This window comes from Hippopotamus amphibius, chromosome 16 (genome assembly GCF_030028045.1).
Source record: "Hippopotamus amphibius kiboko isolate mHipAmp2 chromosome 16, mHipAmp2.hap2, whole genome shotgun sequence".
In the NCBI taxonomy this organism is placed as follows: domain Eukaryota; kingdom Metazoa; phylum Chordata; class Mammalia; order Artiodactyla; family Hippopotamidae; genus Hippopotamus; species Hippopotamus amphibius.
Genome location: NC_080201.1, coordinates 17,952,479 through 17,980,177, shown reverse-complemented (window position 1 = coordinate 17,980,177; position 27,699 = coordinate 17,952,479). Strand labels below are relative to the sequence as shown.

General features: G+C 42.5%; 3 protein-coding genes across 5 annotated transcripts in view; all 3 read left to right on the top strand.

Moving 5' to 3' along the window:
• Nucleotides 1-15,936, top strand: part of ZFP90 (ZFP90 zinc finger protein) — a 51,873-nt gene extending 35,937 nt beyond the window's left edge. The window contains exon 6 of the mRNA XM_057711539.1: nucleotides 15,870-15,936. The gene's annotated coding sequence lies outside the window, so the exon portion shown is untranslated. The remainder of the gene's footprint in view (nucleotides 1-15,869) is intronic.
• The window catches only part of CDH3 (cadherin 3), a 99,688-nt gene that overhangs the window by 1,272 nt on the left and 70,717 nt on the right, over nucleotides 1-27,699 (top strand). The window contains exons 1-2 of one of the 3 annotated variants that reach the window (XM_057711529.1): nucleotides 3,134-3,206; nucleotides 5,393-5,446. The exons of 1 other annotated variant lie outside the window; for it this stretch is intronic. In XM_057711529.1, coding sequence (XP_057567512.1) covers nucleotides 5,444-5,446 — 3 coding nt within the window. In that variant the 5' untranslated portion in view covers nucleotides 3,134-3,206; nucleotides 5,393-5,443. Of the gene's footprint in view, nucleotides 1-3,102; nucleotides 3,207-5,392; nucleotides 5,447-27,699 lie in introns of those variants that run through there. One more of the 3 variants, XM_057711530.1, reaches the window with a different exon arrangement.
• LOC130838451 (male-specific lethal 3 homolog) lies at nucleotides 16,210-18,096 on the top strand. Its single transcript, XM_057711544.1, has one exon. It carries the CDS (start codon nucleotides 16,311-16,313, stop codon nucleotides 17,376-17,378), a length of 1,068 nt encoding a protein of 355 aa, XP_057567527.1. The 5' UTR covers nucleotides 16,210-16,310; the 3' UTR covers nucleotides 17,379-18,096.

Sequence of the window (27,699 nt, the reverse complement as noted above, 5' to 3'; positions counted from 1 at the left end):
ACTCAGATCGACTGAAGCCATCTTTTCTACCTATTGTCTACAGATACCAGTAATTGATTCCCTCTATCATGGGAATCTTAAAATGTGATGGGAAAAAAAAAAGTTTGGCCAAAAAGTTCATTTGGTTTTTTCTGTAAGATGACTCTAGTAGGGCTTAGCTATCTTTAAATTCATTCGAAACAGTTTTGTTAGATTGTATTGTGACAGCTGTCATAGCGTGCATGTAGAAAAAAACATCAAAATTGGTGAATTTTTGTGTAGCCTTTTTAATATTGAAGATGGAAGAAAACATTTTCGGCTATTATGCTTTATTATTTCAAGAAAGGTAAAAACTCAACTGAAATGCAAAAAACGATTTGTGTAGTGTATGGAGAAGGTGCTGTGACTGATCGAAGATGTCAGAAGTTTCATGCTGGAGATTTCTTTCTGGACCATGCGCCATGGTTGGGCAGACCAGTTGAAGTTGATAGCAAGCAAATCGAGAGATTAATTGAGAACAATCAGCTTTACACCACACGGGAGATAGCTGACATACTCAAAGTATCCAAATCAAGTGTTGAAAATCATTTGCACCAGCTTGGTTATGTTAATCGCTTTGGTGTTTGGGTTCTGCTTAAGTTAAACGAAAAAAAACTTCTTGACAGTATTTCTGCATGTGATTCTCTACTTAAACATAAGGAAAATGTTCCTGTTTTAAAACAAATTGTGGCGGGTGATGAAAAGTGGGTACTGTACAATGATGTGGAATGGAAGAGATTGCCGGACAAGGGAAATGAACCACCACCAGCCACACCAAAAGCCGATCTTCATCCAAAGAAGGTGATGTTGTGTGTATGGTGGGATTGGAAGGGAGTCCTCTATTATGAGCTCCTTCCTGAAAACCAAACGATTGATTCCAACAAGTACTGCTCCCAATTAGACCAACTGAAAGCAGCACTTGACGAAAAGCATCCGGAATTAGTCAACAGAGAACACGTACCATCAGGATACCACAAGACCACATGTTTCTTTGATGACCAGGCAAAAACTGTTACAGTTTGGTTGGGAAGTTCTGATTTATCAGCTGTATTCACCAGACATTGCACCTTCGGATTTCCATTTATTTCGGTCTTTACAAAATTCCCTTAATGGAAAAATTTTACTGGAAGACAGTAAAAGGCACCTGGAACAGTTCTTTGCTCAAAAAGATAAAAAGTTTTGGGAAGATGGAATTATGAAGTTGCCTGAAAAATGGCAGAAGGTAGTGGAACAAAATGCTGAATACGTTGTTCAATAAAGTTCTTGGTGAAAATGAAAAAAGTGTCTTATTTTTACTTAAAAACCAAAGGAACTTTTCGGCCAACTCAATATTATCCAGTTTATAGATAGGTAAACTAAGCTCAGAGGAGTGAAATAATTTGCCCAAGGTCATGTACCTAATAATGGTGGAGTCAGTTCCATCTCACACTCAGAATAAAACCCAAGTTCTTTTGACAAAGAGCTGCAAGGACCTCTCTGATCTGAACCCTACCTGCCTCCCTAATCACCTCAAACACGAGTTTATTCCTACCTCAGGGCCTTTACACCTGTCTTTTCTCCAAAACTTCTCTTCACTGGGCTGGCTCTTCTTACCCTCCAGGTCTCAGTTCAAATACAAGACTTCCCTGATAACACAATGACTTTTTGTCTCTTTAACTCAGTTTACATATTGTATTCTTTGTTTACTGTCTAACATCTGTTCCCACTACTCCCACCCCTCATGAGGACAGGGGCTTTGTCTGCTTTGTTCACTGCTGTATCCCTAGTACTGGCACCTAGTAGGTGCTCAGTAAGTATTTGCTGAATGAATGAATGACTTTACAGGGAGGTAAAACAGTTGACAACAATCTCAGTTCTCTGGGCATCTTGAAATAACAATTTTTGCATGGTGAGCTTATGAAGATTAAAAGAAATAAAAGAATTCACAAGGCCTAGAGCCACAGGATATATTTTTAAACAAATGAGAGTTTTAATTCTGCCACCACTCACAGGCTGGACCTGGGGGTGTTCACAGGGCTCTGCGTGCTGAGAGCCCTTTGTCTCTAGGGAAGGAGGAACCCTGGCAGGAGGGGCGAGCAATCCATCAGCACCACTATTTAGGTAATAACGAGGCCTTTTATTCTCAGGCTTGTTCTGCTGGTCCCCACACCCCTTCCTCCAGGCAAAAATCTCTAACCAGGAACTGGAGCTCTCTGAAGACCCTGCAGGTCAACCATCAATTAAATAAGATGTGTTAGGCAGAGAGCAGTACTTGAGGGAGGCCGAGTTCTTGTTATCTTGGACAAGGAAACTGTTTTCTTAATCTCTCTCCCTTTTTGGGGGGCGGGGGGGAGTAGCGTGGAGGCTTGAGTAAAAGAGTCGAATTAATCATCTCAGTTCCCAGCCTACTCCCCTAGTTGGTTTGTGCAAAGCTTCTCTCTGTTTTTATTAATTCACTCATTCATTTCTTTTTATCCCTATCCTCCACTTCCATTACCCTCCTCCCCCATCCTGTTTAATAAATACCTTTGAATTTGTATGTAGCTTTGTCAGATGTATAGTGTTGTCTCCTGTGAATGTGAATTTAATTTTTTTAAGAACTTTTACTGTGATACGATTGACATACAATAAACTGCATATATTTAGTGTACAATTTGATTCTTTTTTCTTATTAATAATATATATATGGCAATCCCAATCTCTCAATTCATCCCACTGAGTTTAATTATTTAATTAAAAAGGATCTACTGTAGGGGGCTTCCTAGGTGGCGCAGTGGTTGAGAATCTGCCTGCCAGTGCAGAGGACACGAGTTCGATCCCTGCTCCAGGAAGATCTCACATGCCGTGGAGCAACTAAGCTCCTGCGCCCAAAAAAAAAAAAAAAAAAAAAAAGGATCTACTGTAGAACACATTCTGATTCTTACTGTGGTAGCCAGTAAGAAACTCCTGGTATTCATCTCTTTGAGCAATCCCCTCTGGCACTGAATAGAGCTGACCCTACTCAACAAATAGGATATTGCAAAGATAACACTGTGCAAATTCCAGGGCTGGGAATGAAAGACATCACAGTATCCTCTTTGCTGTCTCATTGATCACCCACTCTAGGGGAAGCCGGCTACCATGCTGTGAGGACACTCAAGCAGCCCTATGGAGTGGTCTAAGAGGAACTGAGGCCTCCTGCCAACAGTTAGTGCCAACTTGCCAGCCATGTAAGTGAGCCTTTTTGAATGATCCTTCCGCCCCAGTCAGACTTCAGATGACTACAGCCCTAGCAACATATTAATTGCAACCTCATGACAGATCCCAAGCCAAAGCCACTGAGTTAAGCCACTCCCAAATTCCTGACCCACGGGAGATAATAATGGGGATAATAAATGTTTATCTAATTTTAGTGTGTCACGACATATTCTTTTTTTTCTCTACCACTTAAAAATGTAAAAATCATTCTCAGCTTGAGCCAAGCTGTACAAAAACAGGTGATGTGTCCCATTGGGCCCACAGACCTTTGTTTATGGAGCGGCAGTCTATTTCATTGTTTTAAGTTGCTGCATAATTGTTCCATAATGTGCCTTCACCATATTTTGTGTATCTACTCCTAGTGGGGGGTATTCAGTTTGTCTCCTACTCTCAGCTACCGCAGACACAGCTGTGTGGGAAGGTCCCTGGGATATTTGTCCAGGAGTGGAATTCCTGGGTTTCAGGGTCTTAGTCTACACTCAGCAGTGGCACATGAGAGTCCCATTTTCCCCACACCTTACCGATGCTTGGTGTTACTCAACTTCCTAATGTTTGCTAGTCTGTGACTTGGTTTCTCCTCTTTGTTTGGCTTGCATTTTCCTGATAACTAATGAGTTTGAACATCTCTTTGCCTAGTAGCACACATTTAGATTTCCTCTCTAAATTGACTATTCATGTTTTCACCCATTTTTCTATTAGAAGTCTTTGACTTTTTCTTATTGGGAAGACTTTCCCTTCCCAGGCCTCAGTTTCACCATGGTGCACCACAGGTACCTACAGGGCTCTCCTGAGATGCCGTCCTTGTTTCTGAAATTCCTACAGCCATGTTTCAAATAGTAAGAATGTGGCTTGGGGTTGAGTTTTTACATATGTTATCTCATTTAAGAAACCAAGGTTTTATTTGGGAATTATAACACACTTCTGGGTTCAGAGAGGTTGATGACCAGCTCAGGGCCGCACAGGGGAATCATGGGGTTGAGCAGATGCCTAACCTCATTAGGAAGAGCTGGGAGTGCAGATGGCAGCAAACAGCATTTCTCTTCAGTCAAGTTAGAAATGATGTTTCTAAATGATAAAAGGAGACAAGGCACTAGAAAACATGGGGCCTTCTTTCGAGATCAGACGAGATCAGGCGCGTTCAGGTGGTATGGCTGTAGACCATGGGGCCTTCTTTTCCAAGCTGGTGGAAGTGAACTAGTTGTAAACTTTTCTTAGGGGCAGTTTGATGGTTATATGCCAAAAGCCTGAAACACCTGCACACCTTTTGACTCAGCAAATTCCCTAGGAATTTGTCCTGAAGCAGTAATTGGTCAAAGACAAGGGAGAAAGTGTTCGGTGGTGGGGAAACAAAAATCACACTTAAGTATCCCACTTCAGAAGATGGAATACTACATATGCATATGCTATCTTAAGAAAGATGTTCTAGGGAATTCCCTGGCAGTCCAGTGGTTAGAATTCTGTGCTTTCACTGCCAAGGGCCTGGGTTGAATCCCTGGTGGGGGAACTAAGATCCCACAAGCCATGTACGGCGAGGCCAAAAAAAAGAAAGAAAGATGTTCTATAGAAGGATTTCTAATGCATGCAGAGATGTTGTTAATTCAGTTAAGGTGAGGGGAGGGGTCCATTATAAAATGGTAGATACAGAATGGTCTCATTTTTGTAGGGAAAAAATATCTATGAAGGAAATCACTGGGAAAATGCAGTGATGTATCGAGTGCTTGCTATGGGCCATGCACTGTTTTTATTTTTATTTATTTATTTACTTTTATGTATGTATATTTATTTTTGACTGCATTGGGTCTTTGTTACTGCATGAGGGCTTTCTCTAGTTGCGGCGAGCGGGAGCTACTCTTCGTTGCAGTGTGCGGGCTTCTCGTTGCAGTGGCTTCTCTTGTTGCAGAGCATGAGCTCAGTAGTTGTAGCTTGCAGGCTGTAGAGCGCAGGCTCAGTAGTTGTGGCGCACGGGCTTCGGTGCTCTGCGGCATGTGGGATCCTCCTGGCCCAGGGATTGAACCTTTGTCCCCTGCATTGGCAGGTAGATTCTTAACCACTGCACCACCAGGGAAGTCCCCATGCACTGTTTTTAGTGCTTTTTATAGCCTCATTTAGTTGTCACACAACTCTTTGAGTAGGTACTGTTATTATTTTCATATTACAGGTGAACAAACTGAGGTCAGGGAGGTGAAATGAGCTGCCAGAGGTCACACAGATGGTGAGTGATGAAGCCAGGATTTGAACCCCGGTGCTGACTCTAGAGCCACCCAAAATAGTCCCCATGGTCACCTCCATGTTTACGTCTGAGGAGTGAGACCAAGGTGATCCTTAATTTCCTTTATCTGTATGTCCTGATTTTTCTACAATTAATATTTTTTCTACAATTAATATTTTAATATTTTTAAAAGCCCTCTTGTAGTGGTTGGTGCCTTTGAAAGTATGAAGAGGAGGAGTTGTGGGGGAAGGTGTTGTGTGGAGAAAAATCAGGACTGAGATGAAGCTTGGCTCACCTCAAACCCTACCCAAGCCCCAAACCCCCTCTCTTTTCATTCTCAAAAATCAAGGAAATCAAAGGTCCTATATATCTGCTGTGTGACCTTGGACCCATTTCCTTACCCTTTTGGAGCCCTTTTCCAGGTATGTCACATGGACCAAATTTCTGGTGAAGCCTCCCTGTCCTCCTCCCCGCCCCCTGCCCTCCCAGCACCCTGAGTGAGATATAGGGAGGGACAGGCTTGCTCCGTGGTTCTGGGAAAGAAAGGAGAGAAAAGGACAGGGAGGGGCACAGGGGCAGAGAGGGGGAGCGGCTGGGTAAGTGCTGGAGGCACAGCAGGGAGGGACAGGGCTAGGGAGGGGTCCCCTCCTGTCAGCTCCTCTCCCCTAGGGCTTTGAGGAGTGCTTTACTCGGTCTCTGAATGTAAATATGGGAAAGTCTGTGGTGCAGTGAGCACGGGACAGGGAGTTGGAAGACCTGGGTTCCACTCACACCTCACCATTGGTTACCTGTGCCCTAGTCGGTCCCTCCTCTGAGCCTTGGCTTTCTCAGCCATTGACGGGACAAATCCCTGTCTGGTTGTGACAGCGTGAGGAAAGGTGCTTTGTGAGAGGCTAAACCACTGTGTGCTATGTCGGAGGTCAACAAACTCTGGCATTACTTCTGTGGTTCCTTTTTAACAGCTTTATTGAGATGTAGTTCAGATATCACACAATTCACCCATTGAAAGTGTACACTTCAGATTTTAGTATATTCACAGAGTTATTACCCTCCCCAGCTCCAGTCCCCTCAGCCCCTCAGCCCCAGGCAGCAACGCCTCTGCTTTCTGTCTCCAGAGACATTTCATATCCATGGAATCATACATATGCCACCTTTGTCTGGCTCCCTTCACTTAGCAGCTTTTCAAGGCTCATCCATATTGTAGCACATATAAAACTTCGGTTCCTTTTTACGGCCGGACAATATTTCCTTGTATGGGCATACCACATTTTGTTTATCCATTCATCAGTTGATGGACATTTGTGTTTTTCTTCTACTTTTTGGCTGTTATCAATAGCTATAAACTTTGATGTACCCATGTTGTGTGGACTTGTGTTTTCATTTCTTTGCGGTGTATACTTAGGAGTAGAATTGCTGAGTTAAATAGTAATTATGTTTAACATTTTGAGGCAACACCTGTTTTTATATACTCCAGGAACTAAGAATGGTTTTTATGTTCTTAAATGGTAGGGAAAAAATCAAAAGAAGAGTAATATCTTATAACATGTGAAAATTACACAGAAAGATTTCAGGGTCCACAAAGAAAGTTTCACTGGACAGCTGCTTTCATTCGTTTGTGTATTGTCTGTGGTGCTTTTGTGCTACAACGGCAGAGTTGGGTAGTGTGACAGACCATTAGGCCTGCAAAGCCTAAAGTGTTTACCATCTGATCTTTTATAGAAAATGTTTGTCGACCCCTGAACTGTGTGTTGGTGTTATTAACTGTTGTTTGGTGGAGGTAGCTTGGGTGTGTACTGCCTTGATGGGAACAGGACGTAGGTTGCCGGGTCCTGGCCTAGGAGCATAAAGGGATGAGAGCTCATATCTAGCCCCATTTTTTGGATTGAGAAACTGAGTCCTGCAGGAGGGCTCAGGCTCATGCAAACTGAGGGGGCAGTGAGGGCGTAGCCTTCTTCTAATCCTTGGCAACCTCCTCTACTACAGCTAAGAAGACCCAGTTGTGAATAATTCATGGCTAGTGTTTGCAGAGCACTCCATCTTGTCAGAGCACTTTGATCATCATTAATTAGTCAGAACCTGGCTCTGGCTGTTGCCTAATAAAACAAAAACGTAAGTGGCTTTGATGTTCCTGTTCCTAAAACTGGAAGCTTCCATCACCATTGCAAGATTTTGCACCCACAGATTCCTGCTCTCTGCCCATCACCCCATCACCTCTCAAAGATCTACTATTTTGGCCTGAAAGTCAGGTTTCCTGAAGGAAGGAGGGCAGTCCCAGGGTTGGAGCCCAGTCCTCATACCTGGGTGTCTTCTGAGAAGTCATGTCCCCTCTCTGCCCCTCAGTGTCTTTGTAGAGAAGATACAAGTAATGATGCCGATCTCTGGGGTTGTTTATATTTGTTTGTATTTGTAAAAGTGTTCTGAAAGGAACCCTTATACACTGCTGGTGCGAAGGTAAAATGGCACAGCCATTGAGGGACTCTCCCAGCTCCTCAAGTGACTAAATGTAGAGTTACCATATGACCCAGCAATTCCATTCCTACGTATATACCCCAGAGAAACAAAAACGTGTCCATACAAAATCTTGTACACAAATGTCCAAAGCAGCATTACTCAGAATAGCCAAAGAGTATAGAAACAACCCAAATGTCCATCAGCTGATGGATGGACAAATAAAATGTGGCATATCTATATAATGGAATATTATTTGGCCGCAAAAAAGCAAAGAAGTATTGATACATGCTACAAAACGGATGAAAACATTACATTAAGTGAGAGAAGCCAGACACAAAAGGCCACATATTGTATGATAGCATTTATGCAAAATGTCTGGAATAGGCAAATCCACAGAGTCAGAAAGTAGATGAGTGGTTGCCAGGGGCTGTGGAGGGAGTGGAGAGTGACTGTAAATGGATACGAGGTTTCTTTTTGGGGTGATGGAAATGTCCTAAAATTGAACGTGGTGATGGTTACACAACTCTGTTGAATATATTAAAAAACATTGAATTGCAGACTTAAAATGGATGAATTTTATGGTATGTAAATTATACCCCCATAACACTGGTTTTTAAAAGTGCTCTGAAAACTGTAAAGTGGTGAACATAGTGATATTCACATGCATAATGGATGACCTGTCATAATGGATGGAGCTGAGTGTTCTGGCCTGTCAGTTTAGGGTAGTTCCTAAGACTTTTGAAATTGGAAACACCTGGATGTCTTCCTTTACTTGTTCTCAAGCCAGTCATTTAACTCTGAGCCTCAGTTTGCCCATCTGTAGAATTGGGACAGTAATCTCTGTCTCTTAGGATTGTTGTGACAATTAAATGTTCTCTTAGGAGCATGCTGAGCTTGGTACTTGACACCTAGTAGATACTTAGTGAATGATGATGACTGTTTCCACATGGAGTTACCCAACTCCATCCCGGGGTCCATGCTCTTCCACTTTCCTCAGAATCTACTGTTTTCAAATCTTGCCTGCTCATAAGAATTACCTGGAGCATCTTTTAAAAATACAGATTCCAAGGCCCCACTTCGGACCCACTGATAAGAATCTGTATTTTTAAAAACTCTCCAGATGAGTCCTATAATCAGGCAAGTTTGGGAACAGAGCTGGTCCAACTTGGAAACATTTTGCTTCTTACTTATACCCTTCCACAAACCCTTATCTTCCATTGTTTGCTGTTTCACCCTGACTTGCTATTCTTTGCCAAAGTTCCCTCTGTTTAAGGGCTCATGCTCTTGACTTCAATAATAACACCCAGCATGAGAGTTTATAATTTCTTTATACTTTAATTCAGGGCAAAGATTGATAACATTAATAATAAGAGCAGTAGTGAACCTACATGTGCTTGGTGCTCTGCAGGGATTTCCCAGGCACTTTTTGTCCTCATAGCAGCCTTGTGAGTGGGTTTAAATAAGTTAAATAACTTACCCAAGGCTTTCAGGAGAGAAAGTGGCAGAGTCAAAATTGAGTATATTTATATAAAGCACAAAATTAGGCAAAACTAATCTCTGTTTTAAAAGCCAAGGTAGTGATTACCCTTGGGTCAGGGGTTAGGGACTGGTGGAGGTCACAAAGATGCTCCGGGGGCAGGTCACGTTTTGTCCCTTATTCTGGGTATTGGTAGCACGTGTGTTCATTGTCACTTAAGATCTGCTTACTTTTCTGTATTTGTGTTATACTTCAGTGAAAAGGTTAAAAACATAGCAGTAGTATATGATGCTAATTTTTAAAATATGTATGTATACATTTGCATAGAAAAAAAGAATAAAAGGAACCTAAATCGAGGGACATTTTAAAAATAACTGGCCTTGATCATAAAAAATGTCAAGGTCAAGAAAGAGAAGAAGCAATAAGGATATACTGTGTAGCACAGGGAGTTATACCCATTATCTTAAAATAACCTATAATGGAATATAATCTGCAAAAATATTGAATCACTATGTCATACACCTGAAGCTAACACATTATCATAAATCAAATATACTTCATTTGTAAAAAGAAAGAAAGACAGAGACAGACACTGTTCCAGTTTAAAGGAGGCTAAAGTGATAGGACAGCTACATGCAACATAGGATCCTGGTTTAGATCCTGGACTGGGGAAAAAATTGTGTACAACCACACGTGTGCACGCACATACACGGCTTATTGATAAATTTAAATATGGACTATAGGTTAGACAATAGTATTGTTACAATGTTAAATATCCTGAGTTTGCTGTTTGTACTGTGGTTATGGATGGGCATGTCTTTGTTCTTAGGAAATACACGCTGAAGCATTTAGGGGTTGAAGAGCATGACGTCTCCAATTTAATGTCAAATTGTTCAGAAAAATGCGTACACACATATAAATAATTATGTGAAGAGAGAAAATGAGACAGCAGATGGTAAACAACTGGTTGATATAGACAAGGGGCTTCTGAGAGTGTCTTGCACTAGTCTTTCAACCTTTCTTTAAGTTTGAAGTTAACAGTTGTCCCTTGGTATCCACAGGGGATTGGTTCCAGATACCAAAATCCACAGATGTTCCAGTCTCTTACATAAAATGGTGTGGTGTTTGCATATAACCTATTCACAACCTCCTATATACTTTAAGACATTTCTAGATTATTTATAATGCCTAATACAATGTACATGCCATGTAAATAGTTGCTGGGCACGTGGCGAATTCAAGTTTTGCTTTTGGAACTTTCTGGACTTTTTCAAATATTCTCAATCCATGGCTGGTTGAATTGTTGGATGGGGAACCCATGGATGTGGAGGGCCGACTATATATCAAAATTACAAATTACAAAAAAAGGGTGGGAAAGGAAAGACAGCCACATAACTTTCACTGTTCTGGGAATAGTACTAAAAATAAAATTGGAGAAAGACAAGTACTAATTTTTCAAATAGCCTTTAAAAAAGTAATAAAGTAGTGGTACAGTTTCCAGGAAGTGAAAGAAAATGGAGGGGACTGTACCACGTGTCAGCTGTGCCCAGGTGATGCTGTGCCCCGCTGGTGACATGCAAGACTTCAGGCACTAGGTAGCCTGGATTTGAATCCAGACCCTGCTCCTGTTTCTGCCCCTCCCCTATGCAGAGGGGCTAGCAGTGCCTGCTCATGTGGTTGTCACATGAATCATGGGAGTATGAAGCGTTTGTGACAGTGTGGGCACCCCCTGAGGCTCATGTAAATATCAGCCGTAATAGCTGGTTGGTGGGATTATAGGTGAAAAAGTCTCTGTATTTTACTTTGGTTCTGTTTTGCTGTTATTGACGTTAACATTATATTACTCTCTGGTATATGAGAGAATGATTTGCTGTTTGTGTGTGTTGTTAAATGATCACCACAATACGTCTGGTTGATGTTCATCACCACACATAGTTACACAGTTTCTTCTTGTGATGAGAAGTTTTAAGATCTACTCTTAGCAACGTTCAAATGTGAGCTACAGTATTACTAACTATAGTCATCATGCTGTGTATTACATCCCATGACTTATGTAGTTTATCACTGGAAGTTTGTTCCTTTTGACCCCCTTCACCCATTTCGCCCACCCCCACACCTCTGGCAATCATCGATCTGTTCTCTGTATCTGTGAGTTTGGGTTTTTTTGTTTTGTTTTGTTTTTAAATTTCACATGTAAGTAAATCGTTATTTCCCATGTTATTTGTCTTTCTGTGTCTGACATTTCACTTCGCATAATGTCCTCGGTGCCCTCATTTTTAAACTGTCAACACACAGTAATTTTGTAAGCAGAGCAACAACAAAACAGCAAATAAAAATGTCATTAACATTATTTTTTAAGGGATAAGGGGACACCCTTCCGATGGCTCAACTTTTCCCTCTTGGACCTCCCTCGATCTCTCCTCCCCTACATCCTCCTCCTCAGCCCCCTCCCCTCTGCCCACCAGACTGCATTCCTCACTTCTTTTCCCAACGAACTGTAATTAAGCTCCTACTCTGTAATTGCCATTTCATGGTTCCCCGTCTGAAATCCTGCTCCCGCTTGGCCTGGTTTCCATCTCGTTCTCTGCCTTGGGAAGCAGAGGCAGGATTCAGCAGAGCCCAGGATGAGCCTTGTGCTCTGAGGATGGTATGAGCTCTGGTTGTTGAATATTCACTCTGTGAGTGCCAGGCACGCTGGGTGTGCTCAGCCCCTTCCCTGCATTACCTCCTTTGAGCGTCACAACAACCGTATGAGGAGACTGAAGCTCGGGAAAGTGACATAAATCACCCAAAGGCCTCACAGATAGTTGGTGGAGCTGGCGTTTCAATTCACTTTGATCTGGCCTCAAAACTGGAAGGTGATACTGCTACTTCCTCAGCTGACAAGTATATTCTGAACTCCCCACACCAAACATCAATGCTCTAGTGGTAGTTTTATATCAAAATTGGCCATGCTCACCCTTTATAATATGACTTTGCAGCTCCTCCATCTAAAAGGTGGAGCCTATTTCCCTAGGCCTTGAACCTGGACCAGCCTTGCTTTGGCTAATAGAATGCAGCAGAAGTGATGATGGACCACACCGAGGCCCCGAGAAGCCTTGTATGCTTCTGCTCTTTCTCTTGGCACACTGGCTGGTCCATGAAAACGAGCCCAGGCTAGACTGCTGGAGCATCATGGCCCAGTCACCCCTGCTGCCCAGCCAAAAGCTAGCCAACAGCCAGACGTGAATGAGACCGTCCTAGACCTGCCAGCCACCCGCTTGCTAACTATAGATATATGAATGAGCCCAGGTGAGATTAGCCAAGCTTGCTCAGAGCAGCAGAACCGCCCGTCTGGCCCACAGACTCATAAGCAATTGTTTCAAGCCACTGAGTTTCGGGATCGTCTATTATACAGTAATAGCTAAGTAATACAGCCCATTAAAGAGGAGACAAGGTGGGAGGCTGTTGAGATGACTCCAGTGTTCTAGAGGAAAGAATTCTGACTTAGCAAATACCTATTTAATGTTTACTGTGTGCTAAGCATTTTAATTTAATCCACAACAACTTTATGAGGTAGGTACTTCTATTGTCCCCATTCTAACAGATGAAGAGACTAAAGCAGAGTGGTAAAGAATTTGCTCAGAATCTTACATCTAGTAAATGGCAGGCATTCCACCAATTAACAAGTCAGGATGTGGGAAGCAGGAAGTGGAGTCCAGAAAGCTACCTTGTGAACCCACTGGGGGCAGAACACAGGCATTCAGAAACCTGATGACGGAGGTAGTACCCCACTGAGTTCAGTCAGAGGGTGGTACTCTGGGGAAATTGTTGCTTAAAGAAACAGAACTATAATACTAATTCAATTTATAAATATTGGTTTATTCCTTAAACCTTATTTATATTTATTAAATAAATAAGAATCAGACCAAAAGGTACAGAGTTAGATGCTTTGTTAGCATTCTGCAGAGAAACAGAACCAATAGGATGTGAATATACAGAGAAAGAGATTTATCTTAAGGAGTTGGCTCACTCAATTGCAGAGGCTTTGTGAATCTAAAATCTGATGAGGGAGGCCAGTTAGGTAAGGACCCAGGAAAGAGTTGCAGTTCGAATCCAAAGGCAGTCTGCTGACAAACGAGGAAGAACCAGTGTTGCAGATGAAGCCCAAAGGCAGTCTGCTGGCAGAATTCCTTCTTGCTCGGGTGAGGTCAGCCATTTGTTCTCTTCGGGCTTTCAACTGATTGGGTGATGCCTACCCACATTATGGAGGACAATCTGCTTTACTCAGGGTCCACCAATTTAAATGTAAATCTCATCCAAAAACAGCCTCACAGAAACACTGAGAACAATGTTTGGCCAAATGCCTGGGCACTGTGGCCCAGCCAAGTTGACACATAGCTGTAACCAGCACAGATGCCAAGGGAGGTGGTTAATGCCACTGAGAAGCAAAGTCAGAGCTAGCAGAGAAGTGACCTCTGGATTGGCCACATGGAGGTTGTTGGAGACCAGAATGGATTCACTGCAGTGGATAAGTCCAGATTAGCCAGTGGGGGCTGAAGAAAAAAGGAGAGAGGAGGGACGACAGTGTGTGGGCAGAAGCTCTCTTGTGGAGGGAAAGCATGGCCTGAAGCAGTAGCTCGAGGAAAAAGTGGGGGTTAAGGTGGGCTACTTAGTTTGCTTTTTCTAATGCAGATACTAGAACAGTGTATTTTTCAGATTGTAGGTTTTGATCCTTTATTGGGTCACTTCAGTGAGTGATAACCAGTGCTTAAAAAAAAAAAAGCACAGAAAAGAAGCAATAGAACACATCACACATATTGATAAGAGTAAGCATTGTTTCATGAAACGTTTGTGTCCTGACTTCTAACACCATAGGCTAGTTTTGGGTCCTTTCACTTAGCATTATGTCCACGAGGTTCATCCATGTTGCTCCATGTCGCTGCAGCCCATTCATTACGGTGCAGTGTTCCATTGGGTGAATGTATCAATTGATTTCCGTCTATTCTACTGTTGATGCCCTTGAGGAGGATGCAGTCTTGGCAATGGCACAATAAAGGAAAGCAATAACGGACAGCAGGTGCTTTTTCAGTGTTGTTATCTAAGTCTCCAGGCCCTACCCACCTGGGGGTAAAGAGTTTCCATGATGTGTGCAGGACACAGAGTAAAGATGATTTGGGTGAGAGGAGAGGAGGACATGACCAGAAAGGTGGATGCTTTCCCAAGTTCTCATAGTTTCTTGGGATACCTTTATGCTCCTGTTACCATGCATGACAGAAAATATCTGTTCATTGTCTGCCTCCCCACTAGGTGGTGGAGGAGACTAAGTCTTAGTCATTGCCAAATCCCCATCCCTGTGCCAAGCCTGAGGATGGCACACAGTGGGCCCTGGGGAAATGCTTGTTGAACTGGACTAGGTTTGGGGCTGTTCAAGAGAGACCCTCATTGCCAGGCTAAAGAGTTTGGACTCAGTACTCAAAGGCATTGAGTCTAATGCCATTGAAGGTTTTTGAGCATGAGGAGGTTATATTCTATAGAGTGTTTTAGAAAAAGTAACCTGAGCAGCTGTGGGGAGGAGGGCATTTTGGAGAGAGGGAAACTGGGTGGGGCAGGGAAGGAGGCTGGTTATAGAAAGGACAGTTAAGAAGCTCTTGCAGAAATGAATAATGCCCTGAATTAGGGTCTTGGGGGAGGGAATAGAAAGGAAAAGAACAACTTGGGCCACATTTTTCTTTTCAAAATATGGAATATGATCTCATTTTTATAAAACCATGCATTATTTGTTCACCTTAAAATATAATATATGCAAAGAATCTTCTAAATCACCAGGCTTGACACTAGTCAGCTGAAGAGGCTTCTGGGGAAATGGTATTGTGTATGTGTGTGTTTTAATAAAACCATGAATTATTTTTCATCCTTACAGAAAACCCTGTGAGGATATTGTTAGCTCCACTTTACAGATGGAGAAACTGAAGCTCAGAGAGAGTTTGAATCACTTGCTTAAGGTCACACAACCAGGACTCTTCCCACTCCAGCAGGCCTTCCCCAGAGACACTCTGAAGGAATAATCAAGGAGCCTTCATGATTAATTGGATGGGGGAGAGGAGGTGGGAACCAAAAGAGGAAGGGATTAAAAATGACTAGGACACTTTGAGCCTGACCAAGTGAAAAATAATCAGCAAGTCAGGAATGAATGCTGGGTTACTGTGGGAAGGTTTAAGCCAAAGGAATGAATATCTAATGATGGAATTTGGTGCATCAGATCAGGGCTCAAAGGAAAGTCCATAAGTGCACTCCTTGCTAGCTGGCCCTGCCACTGAGCACCTGCAGCCCCTTAGCAACTGGACAGTTTAAAGACAAAAAAGGCGCCCTTGGCAACTTTGAGCGGGCGGTGTGGTGAGGCTGGGGCTGAGGCACCAGTTTGTGCCCATGAGGGAAGGGGGGCCGTGGGTCCAGGGGCCGCGCTTGCACACAGCCTGTGCCTTCGGGTTAAACCTTTCCTCATTCTGTGCCACCTAGTGCCGCGTGGGCTCCGGCGCGACGCCCTGATGGACCAGCCCAGATTGTAGATGTTATTGTTGGGAAAGACGAAAAAGGCAGAAAGATCCCAGAATATCTGATCCATTTTAATGGCTGGAGCAGAAGCTGAGATAGATGGGCAGCTGAAGATCATATCCTTTGTGACACAGATGAAAATTGGAGATTACAGCGTAAACTGGCAAGAAAAGCTGTAGCTCGCCTGAGAAGCACAGGAAGAAAGAGGAAGCGCTGCAGGTTGCCTGGTGTCAACTCTGTCTTAAAAGCCTCCCTGCTGAAGAAAAAGATGAAAAGGATGAAAAGTCAATAAGCAGTTCCGCTGATGGCAGTAGTGAAGAAGAGAACGAAGAAATAAGTGAGGAAAGTGATATTGAAGGAAAGACTGAAGTGAAGGAAGAACCAGAGCTACGTGCAAAAAAGAAAATGGAAGAAAGAGCAATAACGATAGAAATCCCTGAAGTTCTGAAGAAGAAGCTTGAGGATGATTGTTACTATATCAACAGGAGGAAACGGTTAGTGAAACTTCCGTGCCAGACCAACATCATAACTATTTTGGAATCGTATGTGAAGCATTTTGCTATCAATGCAGGCTTTTCAGCCGAAGAGAAGCCTCGTCACCATCACACTATGCCACACGCCAACATGAATGTACGTTATATCCCAGCAGAAAAGAACGTGGACCTTTGTAAGGAGATGGTGGATGGATTAAGAATAACTTTTGATTACACTCTCCCATTGGTTTTGCTCCATCCGTATGAACAAGTTCAGTATAAAAAGGTGACTTCGTCCAAATTTTTTCTTCTGATTAAGGAAATCACCGCAAACACTCATGGGAACCAGGAGGCGCTCTCTCCAAGCCCACCTTTGTTGAATCTGTCCGCACCACAGCCCACAGCGAGTCAGCCAACCGCAGGCGAGCCAGCCACCCCCAAAAGGCGCAAAGCTGAGCGGGAAGCCTTGCAGTCCCGGAGGCGGTCCGCACGCCAGTCTGCCAGCTGCGACGGGCCGTCTGAGAGCAGCGCCTCGCCTCAGCCCAAGCGCCGGCAGCAGGACACATCCGCCGGCGTGCCCGAGCTGCTCCTGCACCTGGAAAAGAAGACACCTGTTCACAGCAGATCATCCTCGCCTGCTCCTCTGACCCCTAGCAAGGAAGGGAGTCCGGTGTTTGCTGGCTTTGAAGGCAGAAGAGCTACTGAAATAAATGAGGTTCTCTCCTGGAAACTCGTGCCTGACAGTTACCTCCCAGGTGACCAGCCACCTCCACCCTCTTCCATTTATGGGTCGCAACACTTGCTGAGATTATTTGTGAAACTTCCAGAAATCCTTGGAAAGATGTCCCTTTCTGAGAAGAATCTGAAGGCTTTACTGAAGCACTTTGATCTCTTTCTGAGGTTTTTAGCAGAATACCGTGACGACTTCTTCCCGGAGTCTGCCTATGTTGCTGCCTGTGAGGCGCACTACAGCACGAAGAACCCCAGGGCGACTTATTAAGGCTTTGTTGGTTTTGGAAGAACAGCTTCTCTGTCTAGCGTTGTGCTCTCGGTTCCCAGTAAACAACTAGGGAGTTGGTGGGCCTTCTTTACAGACAGAGTGAATGCTACACCCACCATGGGGCGCTGTGGCAGAGGCGGGCACATTTGTTTGAGTTGCTTACCTACTGTAGTTATTTCTGTTAAGAATTACTTCCTAGGTGCCTGAACAGCCTCTAGCATCTGACCCTTGGCACAGTACATGTCATCTGTGATGGCAGGAAAAGAGACGCCATCTCATTTCTCTGTGAACAGTGAAAGGTTCATGACAGTGTGCATAGGTTGGGCTATTTCAGTAGACAGAGTTACTTGTTAGCAATAACCACATTTTTTAGTTATTTGTTAGCATTGAACAAAATTATTTTGCAAACCATTTTCATTCTTGTGATGGGGCTGAGCAACTCTGTTCAACAAATTTTAGTTTTGCTTGGAAACTGAAAACTAGTCCCAGAATATTTTAGAGGGAGTTGATATTGATGGCAAAAGAAAATTTGCAGCTATACATTTGCTTGTTACAGTTCATTTTCTATAAAGCTTTATTTTTGGTGATCTAAATAAAGCATTGCCTAAATGTTTCAGATTTTATAGCTACACTTGGTTGTGTAATGTTATGGTTCCCTTTCTGTAAAATGTTATTTTTGGTGATCCCAAATAAATCATTACCCATCTTGTTGGAAAGAAAAAAATAATAACAAAGAGAAAAAAAATTTCAGCCCCACACTTCCAGGCAAATGCTGTATTCCTGGGAGTGCTTGGGTCCTTCTGCCTCAGCAGCTTGTACTTTTTGTGGCTCTATGTGGCCTGATTGATTGACCAGGCTTAAAAGGCCTGCTGATGAATTTGAGATCTCAGGCTTCCAGCCTCTATAGGTCATCAGCAAAGACCAAAAGGCTGACATGAATATGAGGTTATTATTCAGCTGAGAAGACACTATAAACCACAAGAATGCAAGCCCAGCAGGCAGGAATGGCTGCCCAGCTCACTAGGCACACCGTGTCCTCATGCATCCATCTAGTGTGATTCATAATTAAATCTGCAGCAGGCAGGAAGCAATATAGAATTTCATGTAAACCCCGTGTGGAAGAAGCACTTTGAATACAATTTAATGTTCAAGTTCTAGAATTCCAGTACTTGAAATGCTTGTGGCATTTCAAGATGAGGTTGTTCCTTCTTACCCTTTAATGGGACCACCTCTGGGGAGGGAGATGACACAAAGGGAAAAAAGTTGTTGGGTCACTAGGTGTATTAGTCAGGGTTCTCCAGAGAAACAGAACCAATAGGATAGATATAGGTGTATAAAATGAGACTTACTATGGCAGATTGGCTCACATGATTACAGAGGCTGAGAAGTCCCATGCACAACCTGCTGTCTGCAAACTGGAGGCTCAGGAAAGCCAGAGATGTAGTTCCAGTCCAAACCCAAAGGCCTAAGAAGGGGAGGAGGGGGAGGGGCAATGATATAAGTCTTAGTCCAAGTCCAAAGGCCAAGAACCAGGAGTGCAGGTGTTCAAGGGCAGGAGAAGATGGATGTACCAGCTCAAGCAGAAAGCAAATTTACTCTTTCTCTGCCTTTTTGTTCTACTTAGGCCCTCAATGGATTTGATAATGTCTGCCAGCATTGGGGAAGGCAATCTTTTTCACTCAGTCTACTGATTGAAATGCTAATCTCTTCCAGAAACACCTAGAAGTAATGTTTTAGCAGCTATCTGGGCATCCCTTAGCCCAGTCATGTTGACACAAAATTAACCATCACACTAAGTAAGGTGTAGGTTTGGAAAACTGTGGCACTGAATATGCCATATGTTCAGGCCCCATGTATGTTTCCAGTTAAATATATCATGAAAAAAAAAGAAAAAAGAGCCAGCATGTGGCCAAATGATCTAAAGAATTCACCAAAGGAAACTCAAATCGTATGTGACTATACTACAGGCTAACCATGTTGCACAGCTGCAGGGGGCAGCACTCCCATTGAATTCTGTTCACAGAGATGCATGTTGTAATAGTCTGTAAGAGAGGGTGCTCAACCTTTCCAAAAATAAGAGAAATGCTAATTAAAACAATAAGGTAATGTTTTTCGTTTATTGAATTGGCAAAGCTCAAACAGTTCTTAAGATCCTGTGTTCCTGGGAGTGTGATTTGGTACCATCTCTACAGAGGGTATAAGTGAATACTGTGGATTGGCTCTCTCAACCTGGGTCATTTCACCCTCTTCTAGTTGGTGATGTAGGAAAGCTGAATCCTACACTTCCCAGATTCCCCTGCCCTTAGGGTTCCACCTGCAGTGAATGAGAATTCCTGTTGCTTCACATCCTTGTCAGCATTTGGTGTTATCAGCATTCTGGAAATTGGCCATTCTTAATAGGTATGTAGCGATATTTCATTGTTGTTTTAACTTGCATTTCCCTCATGACATATGATGTGGAGCATCTTCATATGCTTGTTTTCCGTCTGTATATCTTCTTAGATCTTTTGCACATTTCTTAATTGGGCATTTGTTTTCTTGTTGAATTTTAAGAGTTCTTTGTATATTTTGGATAGCAGTCCTTTATCGGATAAGTCTTTTGCAAATACAGTCTGTGACTTCTTTTCATTTTTTTGAAGATGCCTTCCACAGAGCAGAAGTTTTTAATTTTAATGAAGTCCAGCTAATCAGTTCTTTCTTTCATGGATCATGCTTTTGGTGTTATATCTAAAAAGTCATTGCCAAACCCAAGGTCATCTAGATGTTCTCATATGTTATCTTCTACTAGTTTTATAGTTTTGCATTTTACCTTAAGGTCTGTGATCCATTTTGAGTTAATTTTTTAGAGAGTGTAAGGTCTGTGTCTATATTCTTTTCTTTCTTTCTTTCTTTTTTAATGTGGATGTTCAGTTGTTCTAGCATCATTTGTTGAAAAGACTATTACTTTCTCCATTGTATCGCTTTTGCTTCCTTGTCAAAGATTGGTTGACTATACTTATGTGGGTGTATTTCTGGGCTCTCTATTCTGTTGATCTATTTGTCTGTGCTTTTGCTAATACCACACCATGTTGATTACTGTAGGTTAATATTAAGTCTTTTTTTTTAAATAAATTTATTTATTGGCTGCATTGGGTCTTTGCTGCTGCACACTGCTTTCTCTAGTTGCAGTGAGCGGGGCCTACTCTTCCTTGTGGTGTGTGGGCTCCTCATTGCAGTGGCTTCTCTTATTGTGGAGCATGGGCTCTAGGTGCATGGGCTTCAGTATTTGTGGCACATGGGCTCGATAGTTGTGGCTCACGGGCTCTAGAGTGCAGGCTCAATAGTTGTGGCACATGGGCTTGGTTGCTCCACGGCATGTGGGCTCTTCCTGAAGCAGGGATTGAACCCATGTCCCCTGCATTGGCAGGCGGATTCTTAACCACTGCGCCACCTAGGAAGTCCCAATATTAAGTTTTGAAGTTGGGTAGTGTCAGTCCTCCAACTTTGTTCTTCTCCTTCAATATTATATTGGCCATTCTGGGTCTTTAGCCTCTCCATATAAACTTTAGAGCCAGTTTGTTAGTATTCACAAAATAACTTGCTGGGACTTTGATTAGGGTTGCATTGAATCTACAGATCAAGTTGGGAAGAACGGACACCTTGACAATCTTGAGTCTTCCTATCCATGAACATGGAATTTCTCTCCATTTGTTTACTTCTTAGATTTCTTTCATCAGAATTTTGTAGCTTTCCTCATTTAGACCTTGTACATGTTTTGTTAGATTCATACCTAAGTATTTCATTTTGGTGAGTGCTAATGTAAATGGTATTGTGTTTTTAATTTCAAATTCCACTTGTTCATTGCTGATATACAGGAAAGTGATTGACTTTTTAAAAAATAATAACCTTGTGCCCTGCAACCTTGCTGCAATCATTTATTACTCCAGAATTTTTTTGTTTGATTCTTTCTGATCTTCTACATAGATGATAATGTCAACTGTAAACAAAGTTTTATTTCTTCCTTCCCAATCTGTATCTTTTTTATTTCCTTTTTTTTTTTTTTTGTCTTATTGCATTATTTAGGACTTCCAGTAAGATGTTAAAAAGCAGTGGTAAGAGGGGACATTGTTCCTGATTTTAGTGGGAAAACCTCAAGTTTCTTAACATGAAGCATGATATTAATTTCACGTGATTTGTAGATATTGTTTTTTTAGTTGAAAATGTTCCCCACTATTCCTAGTTTACAGAGAATTTTTTTCATGAGTGGATGTTGAGTTTTGTCAAATGCTTTTTCTGCATCTATTCATATTATCATATGATTTTTCTTCTTTGGCCTGTTTGTGTGATGGATTATATTAATTGATGTTTGATTGTGAACCAGCCTTGTATGCCTGGGAGAAATCCCAGTTGGTCATGACATGTAATTTTTATACATTATTGGATTCAATTTGCTGATGTTTTGTTGAGGATTTTTGCATCTGTGTTCATAAGAGACATTGTTCTGTACTTTTCTTGTAATGTCTTTGTTTGGTTTTGATATTAGATTAATGCTGGCCTCATAGAATGAGTTAGGAAGTATTCTCTCTGCTTCTATCTTCTGAAAGAGATTGTAGTGAATTTGGTATAATTTGGTCCTTAAATGTTTGGTAGAATTCACTAGTGATTCCATCTGGGTCTGATGGTTTCTGTTTTGAAAGGTTATTAATCATTTACTCAATTTCTTTAATTGATATGGGGCTATTCAGATTGTCTACTTATTCTTGTGTGAGTTTTGACAGGTGGTATCTTTCAGGAAATTGGTCCATTTCATCTAGGTTATCATATTTGTGGGCATAGAGTTGTTCATAGCACTCCTTGACTGATTGATTGATTGATTGATTTTTTAAAACATTTTTAAATTATTTATTTTATTGGCTGTGTTGGGTCTTTTTTTGCTGTGCGTGGGCTTTCTTTAGTTACTGTGAGTGGGGACTACTCTACGTTTTGGTGCGCGGGCTCCTCATTGCTGTGGCTTCTCTTGTTGTGGAGCACGGGCTCTTGGCATGTGGGCTTCAGTAGTTGCAGCACATGGGCTCAATAGTTGCAACTCACGGGCTCTAAAGCGCAGGCTCAATAATTGTGGTGCACGGGCTTAGTTGCTCCACAGCATGTGGGATCTTCCTGGAGCAGGGATCAAACCCGTGTCCCCTGCATTGGCAGGCGGATTCTTAACCACTGAGCCACCTGGGAAGCCCCTCCTTGATTTATTTTTAATTACCTGGGGATCTGTAGTGATGGCCCCTCTTTCATTTCTAATATTAGAAATTTGTATCCTCTCTTTTTTTTTCTTTAATCTAACTTGAGGCTTATTGATTTTATTGATCTTTTCAAAGAACCAGCTTTTAGTTTTGTTGATTTTCTCTATTGATTTCCAATTTTCAAATTCATTGATTTCTGCCCTACTTTTTATTATTTCTTTTCTTCCCCTGATTTTGGATTTAATTTTCTCTTAGGGACTTCCCTGGTGGTCCAGTGGTTAAGACTCCATGCTTCCACTGTGGGAAGCATGGGTTCGATCCCTGGTCAGGAAACTAAGATCCCGCATCCCACGTGGCATGGGCAAAACAAAATGAAACAATAATTTTCCTTTGTTTTTCTGGCTTCCTATGGTGAAAGCTTAGGTGATTGAATTTAAATCTTCTTTTCTAATATATGATTCAGTGCTATAAGTTTCCCTTTAAGCACAAATTTTGCTGCATTCTACAAATTTTGATGAGTTGTGTTTTCATTTTCACTTAGTTCAAAATGTTTTAAAATTTATCTTGAATTTTGACCTGTGTGTTATTTAGAAGTGTGTTGTTTTATCTCTAAGTACTTGGGGATTTTCCAGCTATCTCTCTGTTACTGATTTCTTGTTTAATTCCATGGAGTCTGAAAGCAGACACTGTATGATTTCTATCCTTTTAATTTTAGTAAGATGTGTTTTATGGCCCAGAATGTGGTTTGTCTTGGTAAATGTTTCATATGAGCTTGAGAAGAATATATATTTTGCTGTTGTTGGATGAAGTAGTCTATAGATGTTTATCATATTGATAGTGATTGATGGTGTTGTTGACTTTGTAACTATGTCCTTACTGATTTTCTGCCTGCTGGACCTGTCTATTTCTGATAGAGGAGTGTTGAAGTCTCCAGCTATAATAGTAGATTCATCTATTTCTCCTTACAGTTCTATCAGTTTTTGCCTCACATATCTTGATGCTTGATGCTTAGGCATCTATATGGTAAGGATTGTTATATCTTCTTGGAGAATTGACCCCTTTATCATAATGCCATGCCCCTCTTTATCCCTGATAACTTTCCTTGCTCTGAAGTCCGAAATAAATATAGCTACCCCTGCTCTCTTTTGATTAGTGTTCGTATGGTATATCTTTCTCCATCCATTTACTTTAATCTGAATGTGTCTTTGCGTTTAAAGTGGGTTTCTTGGGCTTCCCTGGTGGTGCAGTGGTTAAGAATCTGCCTGCCAATGCAGGGGACACGGGTTCTATCCCTGGTCCGGGAAGATCCCACATGCCTCGGAGCAACTAAGCCCATGCGCCACAACTACTGAGCCTGCGCTCTGGAGCCTGCTAGCCACAACTACTGAGGCTGAGTGCTGCAACTACTGAAGCCCATGTGCCTAGAGCCCATGCTCCACAACGAAGAGTAGCCCCCACTTGCCGCAACTAGAGAAAGCCTGCGCACAGCAATGAACACCCAATGCAGCCAAAAATAAATAAGTAAAATAAATAAATAAAGTGGGTTTCTTGTAGACAGCATATAGCTAGGTGTACTGGCAACAAATTCTCTCAATTTTTGTCTGAGAAAATCTTTATTTCTCCTTCCCTTTTGAAGGATAATTTCACAAGATACAGAATTCTGAGTTGGTGGAATTTTTCTCTCAACACTTCAGCAATTTCACTCCATTCTCTTCTTGTTTGAGTGGTTTCTGGGGTGAGGTCAGATTTGATTCTTTTCTTTGATCCTCTGTAAGTGACTTTTTTTCCCCTTCTGTCTTCTTTTGGGATTTTTTTCTTTATTTTTGACTTCCTGTAGTTTGAAAATGATATGCCTAGGTGCATATCACCTCCTTTTAGGGATGCAGGGGTGGCATTTATCCTGTTTGGTGTTCTCTGACTTTACTGGATCTGTGGTTTGGTATCTGACATTAATTTGGGAGAAATTCTCCATCATTATTGTTTCAAATATTATCTGTTCCTTTTTCTCCTCATCTCTTTCTGATATTCCCATTACAGATGTGTGACACCTTTTGTAGTTGTCCCACAGTTCTTGGATATTATGTTCTGTTTTCTCATTGTTTGATTTTCAGTTTTGGAGGTTACTAGTGGAATATCTTCAGGCTCAAGGATTCTTTCCTCAGTTGTGTCCAGTCTACTAATAAGCCTACTAAAGGCATTCTTCATTTTTGTTACAGTGTTTTTGTTTTTTCTTTTATTTATTTATTTATTTATTTATTTATTTATTTATTTATTTATTTTTGGCTGCATTAGGTCTTCGTTGCTGGGTGCAGCCTTTCTCTAACTGCAGCAAGTGGGGGCTACTTTTCATTGTGGTGTGAGGGCTTCTCATTGCTGTGGCTTCTCTTGTTGCAGAGCACGAGCCCTAGAGTGAGTGGGCTTCAGTAGTTGTGGTGCATGGGCTCAGTAATTGTAGCTCTCAGGCTCTAGAGGGCAGGCTCAGTAGTTGTGGTGCATGGGCTTAGTTGCTCCGTGGCATGTGGGATCTTCCTGGACTGGGGCTCGAACCCGTGTCCCCTGCATTGGCAGGCAGATTCTTAAGCACTGCGCCACCAGGGAAGTCCCTGTTACTGTGTTTTTGATCTCCAGCATTTCTTTTTGGCTCTTTCTTAGAATTTCCAGCTCTCTGTTTATGTTGCCCATCTCTTGCATGTTGTCTACTTTATCCATTAAAACCCTTAGCAATTAATCATAATTGTTGTAAATTCCTGGTCTGATAATTCCAACATCCCTGTCATCTCTGAGTCTGAGTCTGATTCTGATTCTTGCTTTGTCTCTTCAAACGGTGTTTTTGCCTTTTAGTTTGAAAGAGAGATGTGTATATCTCCAGACGTGATATATTGGGTAAAAGGAACTTCTGTAACTAGGTTAAGTAATAAGCTGGTAAGGTGTGGGGGTTGGAGAAGCGTTCTGTAGTCCCACAATTAGGTCTCGGTCTTTTCATGAGCCAGTACACCTGGACTGTGACCTTCACGTGCTTCTCAGTTGCTCCCCCCTCAGCTGGCACGTGACGCTTAGGGTGCACTGCAGTTGGGTATTTCCCTGCTCCCACGTGGAAGGCAGAAAGTGGCTGGAGTTGGGTATTTATTTTTTATCATAATACTTTCTAAAAGTAAAATAACCCTCAACACCTCCCCCCTCCCCAAATTCGGAGAGTCCTTTTCTGTTTTCTTATTTTCCTCTCTCTCTTATTTTCTCCTCCATGAGAATCAGCTTAGGCGCTTTGGCAGGGTTGTGGTTGGACTGATCTCAGTTTCTCCCTGCTGAAGTTTCTGTGAAATGAGAGGAAAAGGCCTCAGCAAATCCCCCAGCACTGGTTTGTGCGAGGAGAGTGTATTAGCCAGGCTTTCTCAGGCAGCAAGGCAGCATCCTGCCTGCCCAGACGACCGTGTGGGAGCAGTGAGGGTTTATTGCCAGGATGGATGGAGAAGTGTGGAAGAGCCAGAAACTGCTCCCCGGGCTGGGGTAGCCCGCAGGTGGCACGGAGCCCTGAGCTCCACCGCAGCATCACCGGGGCCATCTCAGCCCAGCTGCCCTACCTTCTTCTCTGACATCTGTGCTTCCTCAGGGAGCCACTGAGGCTGCTCCTCCTCTCCTCAGTCACGTCAGTGCTGAGAGGATCTCAACCCACTGCTTGAGCTGCCGTGTTGTCTCACGACCCCACCATGACCACTCGGGCCATGACTGACTGAACCGGGAGTGGACAACAGAACCAGGGGGACACCAGCTCTCAGGCTGCGTTGAGCCAATCGTGTTCCCTGTCCTGGAAATTTAGGACCTGGAGATGAAGTCAATTAGATGACAATGCAACACACGTGAAATGAAAGGCTGTGGTGTGTCGGAGGTTTGGAGGCCATGGTGGGTGGGGTGAGGGAGAGGGGAGGGGCGGCGAGAGGAGAGACAAGCACGAGAGAGAGCCTGGTGGCCCTGGGGGCACAGCCTTGGTTCTTGACTTTCTGGTTCTGGTTCCTTATAGTCAGCCTTATCATCTTCTCTCATTGGACTCCCCAGAGCAAACCTCTTTTTATTCGAGCTGACTTTGATTCTGATTTCATCAGACTGTACCATCCTCTTCCTCCCCTTACGGCAGACATCTATTGACACTGGGTCACTCCATTGACAGTGGGTCACTCCTCTTTCCTTGAAGGTTTTTAACTTCCGGATTACTGTCCTCCTCTCCAACACCAAGAATCATAGGTTTTTAGTCATTCCAGTATTAACAAAGAGGATGACCCTTGAAAACATCAGGCTAAGTGAAAAAAGCCAGTCACAGAAGACCACATATTATAAGATTCCATTGATATAAAATGTCCAGAGGCAAGTCCATAGATACTATAAGCAGAGTAGTGGTTGCCCAGGGCTGGGGAAAGTGGGGAGATAGAAATTGATGGCCAAAGGATATGGGTTTCTTTGGGGAGTAATAAACATGTTTGAAAATTGATTTTAGTGATGGATTGGCACAACTCTGTGAATATGCTAAAAACCATTGAATTGTACACTTTCAATGGGTGAATTATACGCCATGTGAAGTATATCTCAGTAAAGCTGTTTTTAAAAACTGCTCAATTCCCTCATCTGTTTTCCCCCAATAAACATGTCCTCTACCTCACCTCAGCCACTACTCCCATGGCCATAGCCTTGACCTTATCGTTACAATAATTTCAGCCGCTCCATAATCTCAGTTTCAAGCATCCTGCTCACTAATTGCTACGTCCAACTCCAGCCCACTCTTCCGCTGTTCCTATTCCAGCAATTCTTTGACCCTTTTGGGACCTGCAATCTCTTTATCCCACTACCTTTGCATTGTCATGTCCTCAATTCCCTCTTTGTGTGGCTTGAATTTACATGGTCCAGCATTACTGTCATTCTTTTAGGTACATCCTCAACTTCTTTGCCCCTCTTCTGTATTCACTTGGAAAAAAAAAATTATTAAATCCAACTCTTAGGCCCTGTACCTGCACCCACGCAGCTGAATAGGGCTGAAGGAAACTGAAACCCATGTTGCCTGATTTTGAATGCCTGATCATTAACTTCAGATGGCCCCCGGGGTTGTTTGGCAATCTTCC

Bases quoted from the DNA above. Each gene is read 5' to 3' on its own strand.
- LOC130838451 (XM_057711544.1), top strand. From the start codon at position 16,311: ATGGAAGAAAGAGCAATAACGATAGAAATCCCTGAAGTTCTGAAGAAG.